Source organism: Pezoporus wallicus, unplaced genomic scaffold (assembly GCF_028554395.1).
Source record: "Pezoporus wallicus isolate ANWC-B61680 ecotype Strahan unplaced genomic scaffold, APGP_CSIRO_Pwel_v1 contig_3181, whole genome shotgun sequence".
Taxonomy (NCBI): Eukaryota; Metazoa; Chordata; class Aves; order Psittaciformes; family Psittacidae; genus Pezoporus; species Pezoporus wallicus.
This window is the reverse complement of record NW_026641700.1, coordinates 2157554-2173009: the sequence shown is the minus strand read 5'-3', so window position 1 is coordinate 2173009 and position 15456 is coordinate 2157554. Positions and strand designations below refer to the sequence as shown.

At 39.7% G+C, this 15456-nt stretch overlaps 1 protein-coding gene across 1 annotated transcript in view; it reads right to left on the bottom strand.

Annotated features, from left to right (window-relative positions):
• The window catches only part of NEK10 (NIMA related kinase 10), a 103608-nt gene that overhangs the window by 49217 nt on the left and 38935 nt on the right, over positions 1-15456 (bottom strand). Inside the window, exons 24-25 of the mRNA XM_057424870.1 lie at positions 897-1026; positions 241-311 (exon numbers count right to left, since the gene is read on the bottom strand). Of these exons, the coding sequence (XP_057280853.1) occupies positions 241-311; positions 897-1026 (201 nt within the window). The remainder of the gene's footprint in view (positions 1-240; positions 312-896; positions 1027-15456) is intronic.

The following is a 15456-nucleotide window of genomic DNA, read 5'->3' as shown; positions in this document are numbered from 1 at the left end:
AATATGCTGACTATACAGGCAAGAGTTTTCCCCCTGCATGTATGCAACTGTATCACATATTGTATTAGCAGGGTAAAGAGATACTTCAATTTTTCTTTTAAATCAGAAGATATTTAATATTCAGAGACAAATACAGGCAGTTGCTGAAGTCAGAAAACTGACACATTACCACCAGTGGAAACATACAGAACAAAACACCTTTTTGACAGGATGTCGAATTAAAACTAGATAAGTAATTACCTATTTATGATAAATGACACTTTTTCTGAGTACAGTCCTTCTGGTACAGGTTCATACACAGCTCCTACTATCTGCAAGATAAATAATCTACAGTTAGTTGAAGTAAAATATTCCACTGTTCATCTGAAGATCCCATAAGTATTGTTCCTTGAAACAACCTGATGGGCATTACATCGTCAGCTCTAATTTACAAAACAGCTTAGAACACATCTTCTAATGCAGCATGTAACTTCTAATCAGGTATCCACATTAACGTACATAATAACTGTAGAATAAAGGGCTACAATACGTGAATAAGGGAAACATTAAAACAAACACTAATTTTATTTATGATCACATCCTATGGTGTAATGCACAATGCCATAGAAAATCCAATATTATAGCACATCAATAAATTTTATGTATCTAAAGCTCCTATCACCAAATACAATGATAAAAGTATGATAGTCTGAGAGGTAATAATACATTAATATTTCCAAGCAATTTTTGCAATTAGAATTGCAAAATAGCAATTCATACAATGATAAATGCTTGTGCTCATTCACGCATCAGACCAGAGAGCAGTTTATGCATATATAACTTCAAACATAAATTCTCAGGGATCTAGTGAACACATGCAAAAATAACTGGTAGGATGATCTGCCAAATCTGAATACCTTAGTTGCCAAGGAGAGCATATTGGTGCTGTAAAATGGGGGGTTCAGAGTTGCCATCTGATAAAGGATGCATCCTGCAGCCCAGACGTCAGCCTTCTCTCCATACAGCTCACTCTTTACAACTTCAGGGCTAAGTCAAAAGCAGTGCAGCACACAAGTGTTTAACTGATTCACCTAGAAGTAGGCTTATTTAAAAACAAAAAACCAAAACCACCCTACCCAATATTTAGTTGATCACTACAACATATTTTCAGAGTACACACAATTACATTGAAGAGGATGCATTTTTTACTTTACCAAACAAATTCTTTAAGTAGAAGTATCATTAATAGCTTTTCCACTTCTACCACAGTTGTTCCTACAAATACTAGTGGTTTATATTTTGTTTACTTGTCTTTTCCATTCATTTCATGTTCGAATGCCTTTGGACTTAATGGAATCAAATAAACTGCAGCATTCAGAACTTGCTTACAATGATGTAGTCCAATAAAATGGATTAGATCCTCATGCAATTCAGGTTTGGACAGATTCCTATAAATAGGAATATTTATATATATATATATAAATATAGAAAAAATTGAATAAGATTCCTATAAATATAAAATGTTAATCAATATCATTTTGCTAATAATGTGAGTAAACAAATTTTACTCATTATATCATTTGCATCCTCTTAAAACTACTGTAATACATTCCCTGTGAGGATGCCATGTGGACTCTCAACAGCCAGCTGAATGATGATAAAAAAATCCATTGTAAAGATCCATTTAAAATAAATGGAAGGTAGCAGTAATTTCAGCTGTGACTCAGTACAAAGCAGACTCCACTGCACTGACAGGGTTGTAGTTTTAGTATGGTTTCGCACAAAAGCATAATAGCTGCAAATTTATTAAGTCATTTGGTCTGCTTATCATGCTGAAAGACTTCTTGTTCTAAATGCCTATCTAATACTTTAAAAAAAATCAAAAGGACTTGCAGCAGAGCACTACTTGGTCTTGTGTTTAGTCAGAAGTCTCTGACATTCAGAGCATTATTTTGACCCATACCTTAAATGAAGACTGTCTCATGTTTAAGAAGTACTTTAAATTACTGAAGTAATATTTGTCTAAGGTGACCATGAAAGTTTTATAGAGATATGCTTTCATGGATAGTTAATTCTGTATTTTAAATTTTTTAAATGGAATTAATAAATAGAATTTAAATAGAATTAAGTAGAATTTTCAAATATTATTTATTTACTTTCAAGAGATGTAGTGAAATCCCTCACCATGTTCTACAGGCTTGCCTCACCATATGCTAGATAGAAGTGTGGGAGGCGTAGAGTACTTGTTGACTAGTAAAACAGTTCTGCAGTTGAGCTGCATCTTTTGGATCCACACTGTTGAGGAATGCCAAGCAGAGAAAGTACCCAGTTCTGTTCCTATTCACTGCCACCCACAAACAGGAGGGTGGTGGGAGTACATATGGTTTACCTAATTCAGTTGACAACTGTGTATAAACTGTCACTGTCTGGTCAAGACCAGAAAGAATGAGTAGAACCAGACTCTGAATTTTATTCCATAAAAACCCTACAAAATTGGTTTCAGCCATAATTAATTGAAAATTAATTCAAGGGTTAGCATTGGTATGACATTTTTTTTGTTTATTTGTAAAGGCAGGATTCCTCCTTTAATTCTTAGATGAAAAGATCTCGATTGTCTGAAATAGGACAGTGACACTAATTAAATTTTTAGCAAACAGACGTCCACATCATGAAATGCATCGTGTCAAAATAAGATACATAAAGGGAGAAACATTCACGGCTGATGATAAAAAATTTCATTTCCATTTTTCCAAGGGCTGATCATACTGCTATGAAGCTGCAGTATATACTCCAGAGATACATACTCTATAAAATTCACAGTCTTGAATATTAAAAGAGGAAACAGATACTTATGTAATTAGTCACTAAATTCTAATATATTCAAGATAATCACTACAGTTTTCCTCTATGTTTATAAATCACGGCTCATTTCCAAATTAGATATTCAAGTGGAAAAAGCTTACTTCAGCAGCATTATGTTAACTGTAGGAGAGTCCCTTGCTAAAAACATGTGCATAGCAAAAGCAAGACTATATTTCTCTCATATAGAATCATAGAATAGTTAGGGTTGGAAAGGACCTTAAGATCATCTAGTTCCAACACCCCTGCCATGGGCAGGGACACCTAACACTAAACCACGCCACCCAAGGCTTTGTCCAACCTGGCCTTGAACACCGCCAGGGATGGAGCATTCACAACCTCCCTGGGCAACCCATTCCAGTGCCTCATCACCCTAACAGGAAAGAATTTCCTCCTTATATCCAATCTAAACTTCCCCTGTTTAAGTTTTAACCTGTTACCCCTTGTCCTGTCACTACAATCCCTAATGAAGAGTCCCTCCCCAGCATCCCTATAGACCCCTTCAGATACTGGAAGGCTGCTATGAGGTCTCCACGCAGCCTTCTCTTCTCCAGGCTGAACAGCCCCAACTTTCTCAGCCTATCTTCATACGGGAGGTGCTCCACTCCCCTGATCATCCTCGTGGCCCTTCTCTGGACTTGTTCCAACAGTTCCATGTCCTTTTTATGTTGAGGACACCAGAACTGCACACAATACTCCAGGTGAGGTCTCACGAGAGCAGAGTAGAGGGGCAGGATCACCTCCTTCGACCTGCTGGTCACGCTCCTTTTGATGCAGCCCAGGATACGGTTGGCTTTCTGGACTGCGAGTGCACACTGATGGCTCATGTTCATTTTCTCATCAGCCAAAATATATTTCTCTCAAATGTGTCATGGTTTAAGCATCAATTTCTTAGAGCTTCTAAAGCTTCTAAAAAAGTGTCAGTACTATCTGGCTGACTGCACATGGGACAAAATCAGTGAAGATTTCCCAAGCTGCACAGAACTTCAAGAAGCCATTCAGAGTTGTCTTGGTACAGTGTTCACTGTTAAACCAAATGCTTCTGAGGGGTGAAAGAACAAGCTAGTATATGTCAGAGTACCAGCTTCTCCTCATACCTGCAGTAATGAGGAGTATTTCCAAATAAGACGTGATTTCAACTAGACTGTTATGGATTAATTATGAGTTTTTCTTCAAGATTGATTCCCAGAAGAGGCAATGGCTATAATGAAAGAGTGAATAAATAAGCAGCATAAACCACTATAGAAGATTTCAACAATGACAGAGTTACTGCTTTTAGTCTTTATCATACCTCCAATTAGTTATTTAAAGTTTGATGGAGATTGCTGCAGTTGGTGGTGGTTATACAAACACTCAAACCTAGAAATCATGTGTAGATCAGGAAGCAACCCAAGCTGAAAATAAAGGCTAGCAAAGTATCAAATACGCTCATTGCATTCTTCGTTCCCTGCCACTGTTGGAGACAAGACAGTAGGAGAGATGGTAGACAAGTTTGACAAATACTAACAAACCTTTTGTTTGGTTGGGTTTTGGGCAGTTTTTTGGTCCCAAATACTATAAGAGTCTCTCTAGCTCTTCAGATTTGTCTACCATATCTTTTTTATCTTTGTTGATATCTATAAAATAAGAGTTGCTTCTAATAACCTTTTTAGTTGCTGGCAGAACTCATCAAAGCAATGTCAAGGAAGAGATTGACATAATCTTTGTACCTGTAACTACCCGATTCACTGTGAAAATGAGACTGCCATTCACTGGGCCAGGATAACTAGGAATTTATACAGTAGTGTCTTGAACACCTTCACAGATAAAGTCTACACAACCTCTCCAGGCAGCCTGTTCTAAATTTGACTGTTATAATGATGAAAAAAACCCTGTCTTACATCAAGTTAAAATCTCTCCTGTATCGATGAATGTCCATTTTCTCAGAAAAGTGCCAAGACCACCAATTTCAGTTCAAAGAATAAAAAAATCAAGGGTATGCTTGCTTTTGGGCACCATTTCTATGTTTCTGTGAACCAGGTGGCCCATTTTCATTTTACTAAAACTATTGCAGGATAATTTGTGAGTGTTTGGATACCAGTATGATAATACACAGATCTACCCCATAGTCAGTTCTCTGAATCACAGAATGAAGAGGGCAAAATAAGGGAGGGGGAAAGGGGGGATAAAATAGAAGAAGATGCTCACCATTAGCATCATTCCAAGGAGTAAAAAGAGTGAAAAAGAAAAAGAAACAGTTGCTGCTTGTCACAATTCTTCTCTTCTGGAGAGTTTGCTGTAAGCTACAGATACACATTCAATATTTTAGCTTCATAATTACTACTACAAGCAATGGAAGAAGAAAGAGGAGCCACAAAACTGACAGTTTGAATAAATTGCTGTGAAAATTGCTGAAACTATTTGCATTTCTCACCTACAAAAAGAATTCAACACAAGCCTTTGGGGATATTCTGTCTGTCCTTTGAATGATGAATCTAGAACATGATTTTTCAATCACTAGTTAAAATTTTGCCTTCGTGGTTTTCTATTTTGAAATGTATTGCCAAGTAATTCTATAATAAATTATTATATTGTCTTCTATGTTGCATACATTTTTCTCATTACAAACTATGCTAAATATTTTCGTGAATTTTATATTTATATATATATAAATCATGTATATATGATTTCTTTTTTACAGAAAACACCTTTCAGGCATCCTAAACCTCTGCTGACACAGAGTAAAATTAATCATTCCCCATTTTTTAAAATATATGAGGGTAGGGAAGACATTTACTACATTCAGTTTACAATCTTTTGGCGCAATAAATCCTCTTGCCAGCGGATGGGAATGTAATTTTAAAATGGGTGAAGACAGCTAGAAGAGGTAACTTTCATGTGTATAATTGCTTTCTCATCAGTGAAATCTCAACATTTTCATTTTCTAGTCCAAGCATTGCCTGTCTTTGCCCAGGAAGTTCCTCTGCATTCATATAGTTTAGTCTATAGAGAGGCAAAACCAATCTGAGGTCAGTGACAGGCTATTAATAAATGTAGGATACAGCACACTGTATTGTAATACTTTCCTTATGTTTTTATTAAAATCTTTATTAAAAGAACAAGCCTAGATTGATGTGGAAGGACACTTTTCAGTGCAAATAGTAGTAAAGCTGTGTAGTCTATCTCAATCTGAAATATTAATGAGCACGGAGAAACGTGCAAAAACAATATCCCAATAATAAACCAGTGTAGCTCTCAGCTACACTGCTGTGGATCAACAGTTTAGAGAACTCCCTGACTTATTGCTTTCTTTCAGCACATATTCAGTGTCTCTCTGTCTAAAGCAGAAGCAGACATGTCATGCTCCACATTCTGGAGTTTTGAAAATAAAGATACGGACATCCAATTAACATTCAACAACTAATTTGTATTTCAATTTACAAAGCTTTAAGCTTTTATGTGTGCTAACATTATACACGATTGCCTAGAGATGTCAAGTAATTTGTGGCCTTTAGCAGTGTAACAAGAGAGTTCCAGAACACATCTCCTCATGAACACATGAAAAACTGACAGTAATTCTTTTTTAATACACCCATGTCACATACTAATACAAAGCAAATGACATTTTTTAAAATGTTTACTCTATTGTTTTTTTATTCCTATTGTTCTATTAAATAAAAACAAGCAAAAATCTTCATCACTAAATCATCAAATATCCAAAGGATAAGGATGTTCAGAGCACAAAGTCATCTTCTTAATCCCTAAGTGCAAAGAGTCACTCATAACTACTTTTTTCCCCAGGACTCAGGACACACACAAAACTGTGAAGGCCAAAAGTGGCTCACATGTGGCAAGCTGTTTAGGCTGTATATTTGAAAACTATTGTAAGTCAAGATGTTGTTTTGGTCCTGTTTCTCCCAGTCATACATTACTGTCTGCTCTGCTGTGCCAGCTCAAGTACCTCTTGTCCTGGGTTCAGCACTAGCAGTCAATTTTTCTCCTTCTTGGTAGCTGGTGCAGTGCTGTGTTTTTGACTTTCAGCCTGGGAACAGTGCTGATAACACCGGTGTTTTCAGTTGTGGCTCAGTAATGTTTACCCTGACCAAGGACTTTGTGCACCTCATGCTCTGCCAGGGGGGAGGGGAAGCCGGGAGGAAGCAGAGACAGGACACCTGACCCAAACTGACCAAAGAGGTATTCCATACCACAGCACGTCATGCCTGGGGTGGTAATGGGGAGTTACTCGGAAGGACATGGGGTCTTCTGGGTCGGACTCATTTTGGCAGGTGGTATCATATTCTCTTCCCTTGTTATTTCCCTTATCATTATTACTATTGGTGGTAGCAGCAGTGATTTGTGTTATACCTTAGTTACTGGACTGTCCTTATCTCAACCCATGGGAGTTACATTCTTTCGATTCTCCTCCCCATTGTGGGAGGGGGAAGGGGGGGGGGGGGGGAGTGTGAAGGAAAGAAAGAGGTAGGAAGGGGGGGGAGTGAGTGAATGAGCTGTCTGGCTAGGTTTAAACCACGACACCTCTACAGCCACATTATGAGTCAGATCAAAGACCTGATGTATCTGAGAAACAACCTAAATTATTTTTCAGCCAGGTCAGATCTCCAATCTAGTTCATCATCATATGCTTATGAAAATGCTTCTGTTGGCCCAGGAGTGGTTTGGCTGTTTTGGGAGACTTTTTTCACTTTAGGGATTTTTTTCCCTTAAAAAATTTCATTGACAGGGTTTCTATCACAGCCCTAAAAACAACTGGTACTGGCAAAAATCTGGGAGGCTTTTTCTAGGGAAGAGAGATACTAAATACAACTGGCAGCTTTATAAATATAAAAACAGCTTCCAATGAAACACAACTTTCAGCTTTACTCTTAGTTCATAATGCTCAAGAAACCTTTTCCTTTACCTTTTCTAAGTGAGAAAAACTTAAGTCACATCTTTCAAAATCAAGCTGCACTGAGAAAATAAATAAAAAATTTCAGCATATATCTTCTTGGTTCTTTTTTCTAAGCATAAAAACTACATTAAAAACTGCTGAAAAGAGCAGGAGAATTTTACTGTGAGGAATTCTGTGTTCATATTCAGAAGATGACAATTAGTAAGGTACATTCAACTACTATGTGTTCTCCCATCTTTGAACTGTTTACTTTTTCTGCAAGGGTGTACGTCTCTGGCAGTTAGAAAAGATTCATGTATTTATCTGATAATGTTTCTTTTGGTTTGGGGATGGTTTTTTTGGAGGGTTTGGTTGTTTTTTTCATCATCGGTTGGTTGTTGAAGGGGATTTTTTTGTCTGGTTTATTTTTGGGTTTTTTTGTGACAGCTTTGTGTTTTCACAGCTTTTACACATGTGAACCTTCAGCACCAGTGAAAATAAGTTATTTTTGAATCTCAGAAAGCAGTAGCAAAAAGGCACCTCTGCGTAAATATGGCAGTTGCATACTTTCTGGGACACCGCTGGGCAGTTTCAAAGTCTTCTACTTAACTATCACTGGCAGCAGGTAAAATAAAAAAGCTGCCAAAAGTTCTCATAACATAGAGGGCTGTATATACTTGAAAGTGTAGAAGACATCAATGTGACAATATGTTCAAATATAGTTATGCCAGAAACGGTGTTGCTAGTTGGATAAATGAATCTATGCTTACTTTGACAATGTAGAAAAATTAAACTAAAAAAAAAAGCTTGAAAAGAACTATTTTATGCTCTCTAAAATGACTTAATGTCTCTACAAGTATGAATATTCTCACTGATTTTTACGTTTATGTGTGTGCATGTCCGTGTGTATCTATTTTTATGTATGTGTGTATAAATATTTACACAGTACCATTCACACATTTTGGGTCTCTAGAACTTTGCAGCCAGTAGGATATTCTGTGAATACATCACTCCAGAAATACAGCAATTAAGGAGCACTTACAGTGTACAGTACTCTTGACTTACACTGGAAACAAAAACTGGGAGAACTCTCAACATAATTCAAGGGCCAAGGTTATCAATATTGAAGTATTCTTTACAGGCAAACTGCAATTGTTGGAGTTTCATGGGGTTTTATGAACTTTAAAGTTAAGCTTCTATTTGTAATGTTTTTTCCTCTCATCAAGGGTACAGTGCATAGGCACATTGGGAAATGTCTCATAAATATACAATTCAGTTTGAATTTGGCCTTCTTGTCTACACACAGTATCTGTTGATCTGGAAAAAAAACTTGCTAGGAGTCAGTGTGTAAAACTACTACATGTTTCTAGGCCTTCACTTTTTAAAAAACTTGTTCCAAGGACAATGTTAAAAGCCTTGTGAGTTCTATTAAAAAAGGTGACATTTATAGCGAGCTGCTTCTTCCTTCAGTTGTCTTATTATTACTGAAGAATGTCACAAAGTGCCACCTTTCACACTGCAATGAAAATATAATTATCTAATTAAGCTCAAAATGTGCGTAGTGTTTCAACTTTTTTATGCTTCTGAATTTTCAAGATTCACATACACATCTCTGAGTAAATGATAAGGACAAACCAAAGTATCATAAATATGCACTTTAGTGCTCCAGTATTACATAAGGAGCTTCTGGGAAGCTTTAACAGAAGAAAACATTAAAGTTCTAATTTACACCTATTAATCCTTTAAGCACATCCTGGAATGAAGTGTAAAACAACCAGAGGAAGTATAAGCCAGATTCTGAAACTTAAAAAATGAAACTTCCCTTCAATGTGATTTTTGATTTATATGATTAAAAGGAAGCTTCACATGGTCCGCACATCTGATGTTCTTATTCATAGAAAATATCTAGCAGATTGTCAGATTGTGACTTTCAACAGAAACACTGTAGATAAATTCTATCTGTGAGTTGTGGCAAAGTGCTACCCATATACTTAAAAATTGAAACACTAATACTCAAAAAGCTACTCATACATCTGACAGCTGCTTCGAAGAATTGATTCCTTCAAACCAGTGATAATTTCCAGTGAATTATAACTGCAATTTCCTAGAAGATACAGAAGTCTGTAGCTGTACAAACAAGAAAATAAAAAGGTTTTTCCTTCTTACTTATGGAACAAAAAATCTGAACACTTAAAATATGGTAAAGGATTTTGTTTACTGAGCTATATGCCTTTTAAAATGAACTTTGTTCAGTGCCTTTATCCAAATAACCAAGCTTATCTAATCACATGAATATTTAAAACTGAAAGGGAGACATAGAAAAATGACTATCTGCAAAAAGATGACTGCAAGCAGTAACAAATCCCATTCTACAACTCTAAAATAAAACTAAATCATTAATAACTGATTTCATATAAGGTGTTAATTTCACCCAACTTCAAACTCCTATAAGTTAGATGTATGCTAAGCTAGTGCTCTAGATCCCTCTGTAGCAAATGAAGAGAGACAGGCACATCAAGCTGTTGATTTATCTCATTCTAAAACAGCTGTTTAAGAAGATGAAATTCATCACTGAGCTGCCTATTTTTATCCTTGCTTTCAGTCATCATCTTGCTGCTTAACTTGAATTAGATTCCTAGCTTTTGTATGACTGCATATAAGCAAGATGAATACCAGCCACACAGAGACTTGTTTCTGACAGTAATTTGTTTCTCACAGTAAGAGATGAATTAGATGACTTTTTAAGCATTTGGATTTGCTGAAACCTAATATACAAGATAATTAACTAAGCTGAAAATGTTACCTGAATGAGATGGTGATTTCATTGTTGTCTTTTACACACAATTCTAAATTCCCAAATCTAAATAAAGCCTGCAAAAGCCTTCGTGAAAGTCAGTAGATGAAATATGTGCACAGGGTCATAACAGAATAATCTAGGCATAACTTGCTATATATTTTAATATTACACAAAGAATCGATTACTTGATGACTTACAAACATCAGCTGAAAAAGTAAGGCTAGATAGGAAGCTGAGCAGACTAAAGAGAAGGAAGGAAGAGGTTTGCAATATCACCTCATACTATTCAGCTCACTCCCTAGCCACAGTAATAGGCTCCCCTGAGAAACAGGCCAGAAACAAAACAGGACAAGTGACCTAAACTGAATTATCCCATGATCCTGTGATGAGAAAAACATTTCATTCCGCAGTATTCTTCTCTAAACTCCCTCTAGAATTCCTTTCAGGAACAAACCAAGGCTTTTATTAACTCCCCTTGAGGTAGGAAGTAGAAAGATAACACTATACATGTTGATTTGTAAATAGCAATCAACTAAACCTACCAACAAATTACATTTGCAACACACTCCTGCATCTCCCAATTTAGGGCATCTTTATTTTTGTAAAAATAGACAAGACTACTCATCTGCAGTTGATATCATACAATTAATTCACTGATGCATTCCAGTATAATACTGTACTACCTCTTGTCATAAAATCATTGACCCTTGCTTGTTCAGCTGAAATTATGGAGAGCCCAGACATTGAGCAGTAGCTCAGAAAAAGAGCTTTCTTCAGCAGAATAGGTAGCAAAAGCAGATACATACATTTGTCTGAAATCATGGGGCATTTTCACCTCACCTACTTCTTAATGATACCTGAGGCAGTTATTGTAACCATTACACGGCTAACTTTTATTTATGTCATAGAATCATAGAATAGTTTGAGCTGGAAGGGACCTTAAAGGTCATCTAGTCCACCCCCTCACCCACAATGAGGTGGGGGACATCTTCAATTAGATCAATGTATTGGGTTCAGCAGTAGCAGTCATTTTTCTCCTCCTTGGTAGCTGGTGCAGTGCAGTGTTTTGACTTTCAGCTCGGGAACAGCGCTGATAACAATGATGTTTTGGTTTGGCCAAGGACTTTGTGAGCCTCATGCTCTGCCAGGGAGGAGTTGAAGCTGGGAGGAAGCAGAGACAGGACACCTGACCCAAACTGACCAAAGAGGTATTCCATACCACAGCACGTCATGCCCAGGAGGTAACTGAGAGTTAGCCAGGAGGGCTGCGAGACTTCAGGGTTGGAGGAGGTATCGGTCGGGCTGGGGGGGGGCGAGTTATCAGTTGGTTGGTGGTGAGGTGCTGTATTCTCTTCCCTTGTTATTTCCTTTACCATTGTTATTATTGGTGGTAGCAGCAGTGATCTGTGTTATACCTTAGTTACTAAACTGTTCTTATCTCAACCCGTGGGAGTTGCATTCTTTTCGATTCTCCTCTCCGTCCCTCCGGGAGTAGGGGGAGGGAAAGAAGGTGGGGGGGGGTGTGAGTGAACGAGTTGCCTGACTGGGTTTAAACCACGACAGTTCTTTTTGGCGCCCAACGTGGGGCACGAAGGGTTGAGATAACAACAGATCTGACCGGATTAATAGTCACTCGTCACAATGCTGATTTATTGGCTCTCAGAGTTGTTCTTGTTGATCACACAGTTTCAGAATGCAGTACATTACTTAGAGCCGGTATTTGCTGTGTTAGTGTTTATCAAGTGTGGGGCTTGGGCTAAGGTTCTTGTCTCACTGTGCTTTATGGCCATGACTTGTAATACGGGCGGGCTCCAGCAGCAGGGCGGGACGGACGTGGCCGTGGACTTGTACCTGCCCGTCCGGCTGCTCTTCACCGGCCTGGCACTCACCCTACTCTCCATCTTCGTGAGGCTGCGGGGAGCCGAGGGGGAGCGGCCTCGGGAGCCGGCGGCTGCTGAAGCGGCTCAGGAGAGCGGCCCCGGGGACCAAGCGGCGGCGGGAGCGGGGCCGGAGGCCGCGAGGGGACGGCTGCCGGTGGAGGAGGTCGGGGCGGTCGAGGAGCAGAAGGAGGCGGCTGCCGAGCAGCGGGAGAAGCCGGCGGAGGAGCCGAGCCCGGCGGAGGAGCCGAGCCCGGCGGAGGAGCCGAGCCCCGCGGAGGAGCCGAGCCCCGCGGAGGAGCCCAGCCCCACGACGGCCGAGAGCATTCCCCGGAAGCCGCCCGCCGAGCCCCAGGAGGATGCAGGAGACCACGCAGCATTTCCCACCAAGGCAGAGGAGGGAGATCTGAACTCAGGAAAAGAGAAGCTGGTGGTGGGAGAGCCGGCAAGCACAGCAGCTACACCAGCCCCAGTGACAAGCACAGCAGCATCAACTGAGAGTTCTGAAGGTTTTGAATGGCCTTTGGGTATCCTTGGGACCTGCCTGCTGATCGTGATGGGGATCAGCATGTTGGCACACACACAGACTGTGTGCTACCCACAACCATTTTGTCTGATCTCAACAGTTAAGCAGAGTCAGGTTTGGGTCTTGTCTGGGGTTAGACGACAATATAGGGGGACCAAGAGGTTTTCCCCAAGGCTGGACAGTCATGAGTGGCAGGGTGTGTGGGACAGTATGGGCAAGTATCTAGTCCACTGGGCCCCTCCAGTGCTTTGGAAGCATCGGAGATGGCAGGCAGCTGTACAGAGTCCCCAGCAACAAGCTGCAGAAACTGCTGAAGGGGACAGTGAATTATTTTGAGCCTGGTGGGCCCATGGCACTTCAGGCCACCAGGGCAGAGATGCAACACAGAGATGGACTCATGATCGAGGGGTGGACTTGGCAATGGACACTATTGCCCAGATTATTGACGAGTGTGAACACTGCACACAGTCTCTCCTGCTCTGGAAGACTGTTACAAGAGATGGAGCCTGACATCATGGACCAGATGGACGCAGCAGCTTTATAGGGACTGGTCCATGCACTTAGATAAGAGTGATGGTATATTGAAAATGTGGGATCTGAGCATGACGTGAATGGTATGGAATAAGGGGTGGATAATGTCCTGGGTTCAGCAGTAGCAGTCATTTTTTCTCTTTCTTGGTAGCTGGTGCAGTGCAGTGTTTTGATTTTCGGCTTGGGAACAGAACTGATAACAATGATGTTTTGGTTTGGTCAAGGACTTTGTGAGCCTCATCCTCTGCCAGGGAGGAGGGGAAGCCAGGAGGAAGCAGAGACAGGACACCTGACCCAAGCTAGCCTAAGGGGTATTCCATACCACAGCACATCATGCCCAGGAGGTAACGGGGAGTTAGCTGGAAGGGCTGCGAGACTGCAGGGTTGGAGGAGGCATGGGGTGCTTGGTCGGGCTTGGGGGGGCGAGTTATCGATCGGCTGGTGGTGAGGTGTTGTATTCTCTTCCCTTGTTATTTCCTTTATCATTGTTCTTCTTGGCGGTAGCAGTAGTGATCTGTGTTATACCTTAGTTACTAAACTGCTCTTATCTCAACCTGTGGGAGTTGCATTCTTTTCGATTCTCCTCTCCATCCCTCCGGGAGTAGGGGGAGGGAAAGAAGGGGGAGAGTAAGTGAACAAGTTACCTGACTGGGTTTAAACCACGACAATCAACTAGATCAGGTTGCCCAGAACCACATCCAACCTGGCCTTAAATGTCACCAGGGATGGCGCATCCACCACCACTCTGGGCAACCTCTGCCAGTATTTTACCACCCTCATTGTAAAGAATGTTCTCTTCCCATCCAGCCTGAATCTGCCCTGTTTTATATTAAAACCGTCATCCCTCATCCTGTCGTAACAGGTCCTGATAAAAAATCTCTCCCTGACTTACTTATAAGCCCCTTTTAGGAACTGAAATGCTGCAGTAAGATCTCCCCAGAGTCTCTCTTCTCCAGGCTGAACAATCTCTTGATCTGTAGACAGAATGTCCCCTTCATAAGTTATAATCCCTTTTGTGAAACAAATAAATGGCAGATATATGTGAAAGGAAACATAATTCTCTATAACCATGTACAATTTGCAGTGTTTCTTCTGAGAAGGCCTTTGAGACAGCAGGATAATAAATACTGCCACCACTGACTTGGAGCAGATTGTTTCTGGTGACTTATTAGCTACAAAAAGACTTCAGAATTCATTACCAATTCCCTAAAGCAGTCTTTTCTTCAATTTGTAATGTATTAAGTATAAACGCATCCATTTAATACATTTGATATTCTAAACATACACATTGCTGGTTTTTTTAATTCAACAACATAACCGATTGAAAAGAATTTAATTAGTATGATAGTAGGATGAAATCGAGTATGAAGTAGAATTAAAAACTATCACAATTACAAAGCATACTCATATAAGCCCCTTTCTAAACACAAAACAGTGTCTGATAGTATTTTATGGTGACACAGTTTTAAAAAAATTGCATTAGCAAATTTATTCATTCAACCCCAAATACAAACATGTTTGATGCATACAGTGATATGTATAGACTATATTGTCTGCTCCAGGAAGGGTGGGTTCCTTCTCAAACTACCCGGAACTATTGACCTGTCTATTCAGAAGAAAGCTATTTCTTGCCACTCTAAAATGACACAGCTCTTTCTCTTCCCCTTTTTTTTTAATGCAGGAATATTGCTGCTCTTGGTAAACATGCATTACCAATATTTTGATTATTTTATAGCCCTTCACATCCACTTAAATCATCCAGTCACTTAAATCAATCAGTACAAGCACTGATCAAGTGTATAGCCTCTGACTTGTCTATATGCTTCATGACTTGTGTTAAAATTCTCAATCAGTTCACCTCACTCCTTGAGCAGGTTTCTATATCAAAAAGCCCACTGTCACACAGTTCACCTCACTCCTTGAGCAGGTTTCTATATCAAAAAGCCCACTGTCACACACAGTACTAGCCAAGTACCCTGAAGGATAGCATCCAGTGCATTCAGCAGCTTGCAAAGCCTTT